This window comes from Calidris pugnax, unplaced genomic scaffold (assembly GCF_001431845.1).
Source record: "Calidris pugnax isolate Ruff unplaced genomic scaffold, ASM143184v1 scaffold247, whole genome shotgun sequence".
Taxonomy (NCBI): Eukaryota; Metazoa; Chordata; class Aves; order Charadriiformes; family Scolopacidae; genus Calidris; species Calidris pugnax.
In genome coordinates this window covers 678,168-680,916 of record NW_015090980.1, presented here as the reverse complement: position 1 = coordinate 680,916, position 2,749 = coordinate 678,168, and the positions used below count along the sequence as shown (strand labels likewise).

The 2,749-nt window shown below is 66.2% G+C and overlaps 1 protein-coding gene across 1 annotated transcript; it reads left to right on the top strand.

Moving 5' to 3' along the window:
* Positions 1-138: 138 nt before the first annotated feature.
* HYAL2 (hyaluronoglucosaminidase 2) lies at positions 139-2,624 on the top strand. Its single transcript, XM_014953494.1, has 3 exons — positions 139-1,224; positions 1,824-1,913; positions 2,075-2,624. Exons 1-3 carry the CDS (start codon positions 280-282, stop codon positions 2,480-2,482), a joined length of 1,443 nt encoding a protein of 480 aa, XP_014808980.1. The 5' UTR covers positions 139-279; the 3' UTR covers positions 2,483-2,624.
* The last annotated feature ends 125 nt before the right edge of the window (positions 2,625-2,749 follow it).

The window sequence follows — 2,749 nt, the reverse complement described above, 5'->3', positions numbered from 1 at the left end:
AGGAGAGAGGAGGAAGGGGGGGGGAGCGGGAAGGAGCAGGGGGGGAGAGAGGCGCCGCGCCCCGGCGCTTTGTGTGCCGGTGTGGGACAAAGGCGGCGGGAGGGAGCCGGACCGGGAGCGGGCGGAGCCGCTCGGGAGCGGGATATCCCGGGAGTTGCGGGGAAGGGGCTTGGAGGAGGGGGGCAGAGCGTGTGTGTCCCGTCCCCCGGTTCCTCCGCCCCCGCTCCTGACCCTCTTCTCTCCCCTCTGCTTCCAGCTCCCCCCCCCACCTTGGGCAGGATGCGCGGGGGCTGCGCGGTGGCCCTGGTGGCCGTGCCCTGGCTGGCCCTGCTGGCCCTGGCCCGGCAGCCCCCCGAGAAGCCGTCGGCCCCCCCTTTGCTCACCCGCCGGCCTTTCTTGGTGGCCTGGAACGTGCCCACCCAGGACTGCAAGCCCCGCTTCCAGGTATCCCTGGATTTCAGCCTCTTCGACCTGCACGCCTCCCCCAACGAGGGCTTCGTGGGGCAGAACCTCACCATCTTCTACAAGGAGCGCCTGGGGCTCTACCCCTACTACACCAGCCAGCGCGTCCCCGTCAACGGCGGCGTCCCCCAAAACAGCAGCCTGTCCGAGCACCTCGCCCGCCTCCACGATGGCATCGGCAAGTACATCCGCTCGCCCGCCAAGGAGGGGCTGGCCGTCATCGACTGGGAGGAGTGGCGGCCCATCTGGGCTCGCAACTGGAAGCCCAAGGACATCTACCGGGACGTGTCCCAGCAGCTGGTGGCCCAGCGGGTGGAGGCCCAGCGGCAGCACAACTGGTCCCGCGAGGAGGTGAACAAGCAGGCAGTGTTCGAGTTCGAGTCGGCCGCCCGAGAGTTCATGGTGAGGACCCTGCGCGTGGCCAAGAGCTTCCGCCCCAAGCAGGTCTGGGGGTTCTACCTCTTCCCTGACTGCTACAACCACGACTACAGCAAGAACAAGGAGAGCTACACCGGGCAGTGCCCGGACGTGGAGAAGACACGCAACGACCAGCTGGCGTGGCTCTGGAGGGAGAGCACAGCCCTCTACCCCTCCATCTACCTCGATACGCTCCTAGCATCCACTCCCAACAGCCGCAAGTTCGTGCGGGCACGGGTTATGGAGGCCATGCGCATCTCGCAGCAGCACCATGATGGCTACTCCCTGCCCGTCTTCGTCTACACCAGGCCCACCTACATCCGCAAGCTGGACGTCCTCAGCCAGGTAGGGCTGCACCACTGGGATGTCCTCGTTCCAAGCTCTGGGCATCTGGGCTCTGGGGTCAGCCAAGGTGGTCCCTCTGCCCTTGTCTAGTCCCAGTCCACAGAGTGGGATGGCTCTGGAGGCTGGTGGCTGCTCTCGTGGTGTCACCGGCGCCCCATGGTTTGGCTGTCCCTGTATTGGGTGGGGAGCAGCCTGCCCCCATTCAAGGGGGAAGCCGTGGCATGGGGTCTCCCGGCTCAACCCCTCCATGGGTCGGACAATGGGGTGCCACAAATCGCCCATCCTAATGGGCAAGGTGTCTGGCACCCAATGGTCACCATCACCAGGAAGGTGCTGCAGGACTCCTGGGTCTTACCAGCTGGGACCCAGGGTTGTGTGAGCCCACAGCCCCCATGCTGTGCTGGCTCAGGCTCTGAGGAGGAGGGTGGTGATGGGAAGCCCCATCCCCAAGGAGCTGGGACAGTCCCCTCTCCTTGTGGCCTGGAACAGGAGTGGGTCTTGCCTCCCTGACCCTGCATTGGTCTCTTTGGGGTCGCTGAGCTGGGGGGTGTGGGTGCTGTATGGGGTCTGTGGGCACTAACTGGGCTCTGTCCCCACAGGCGGACCTGATCTCCACCATCGGAGAGAGTGCAGCGCTGGGTGCAGCCGGGGCCATTTTCTGGGGCGACGCAGACTTCACCAAAAACCGGGTAGGTTTGGGGTCAGTGTGCCACTGGGGAGGTGGATGATGGGTGAGGTGTCACCTGGCCCCCGAGTGGTTCAAGGCTGGAGTGCCCTCTCCATCTGGGCTGGGGTCCTTCTCTCCCAGGGGCACCCCAACAACACCCCTGATTTCCTTCCCTTCCTGCAGGACTCATGCCAGATCCTCAAGGACTACCTGGAGGAGGACCTGGGCCGCTACATCGCGAATGTCACGACAGCGGCGCAGCTCTGCAGCACGGCGCTGTGCCAGGGCCGGGGCCGCTGCCTGCGCCAGGACAGCACCGCCGACGTCTTCCTCCACCTCAACTCCACCAGCTTCCAGCTGCGGCGCCGGGAGCACCCCCAGCAGCCCCTCTTCTGGGCCGAGGGCCAGCTGTCCTCTGCTGACACCCTCTTCCTACGGACCCATTTCCGCTGCCACTGCTACCAGGGCTGGCAGGGAGGCAGCTGCCAGGTGCCCGCTGGCCCCCGCAGTCGTGCCCCTGCCCCCCTGGCACCGCTGGGACTTGGGGTGCTGTTGCTGCTTGCGAGCTGGCACTATATCCCCCTGGACTGAGCTGCACACCCACCCCCCCCCCCACCCCAGCACCCCCTTTCTGTGGCGGTGTAGGGGACCTATTTAAGATGTCCCTACCCTGCCTCTGAGGCAGCTCGTTATGGGGGGGCTGCCCCATGTTCAGGGGGGTGGTGGTGGGGAGGGGGGGGAAAGGAATGGCGTGGTCGCCCCACCTCTGTCCTCCTGCTGCGGGGCAGGTGGTCCCCATGGGGGTGTGGGGTGGGTTGTGGGGGTGACCTCTCTCCTGTTATAAGGAGAGGGATGGGG

Excerpts from the sequence above, each read along its gene's own strand:
- HYAL2 (XM_014953494.1), top strand. The coding sequence starts at position 280 with ATGCGCGGGGGCTGCGCGGTGGCCCTGGTGGCCGTGCCCTGGCTGGCC. Across the intron at positions 1,225-1,823 it reads AGCTGGACGTCCTCAGCCAG|GCGGACCTGATCTCCACCAT; the intron begins GTAGGGCTGCAC and ends CTGTCCCCACAG. Across the intron at positions 1,914-2,074 it reads CAGACTTCACCAAAAACCGG|GACTCATGCCAGATCCTCAA; the intron begins GTAGGTTTGGGG and ends CCCTTCCTGCAG.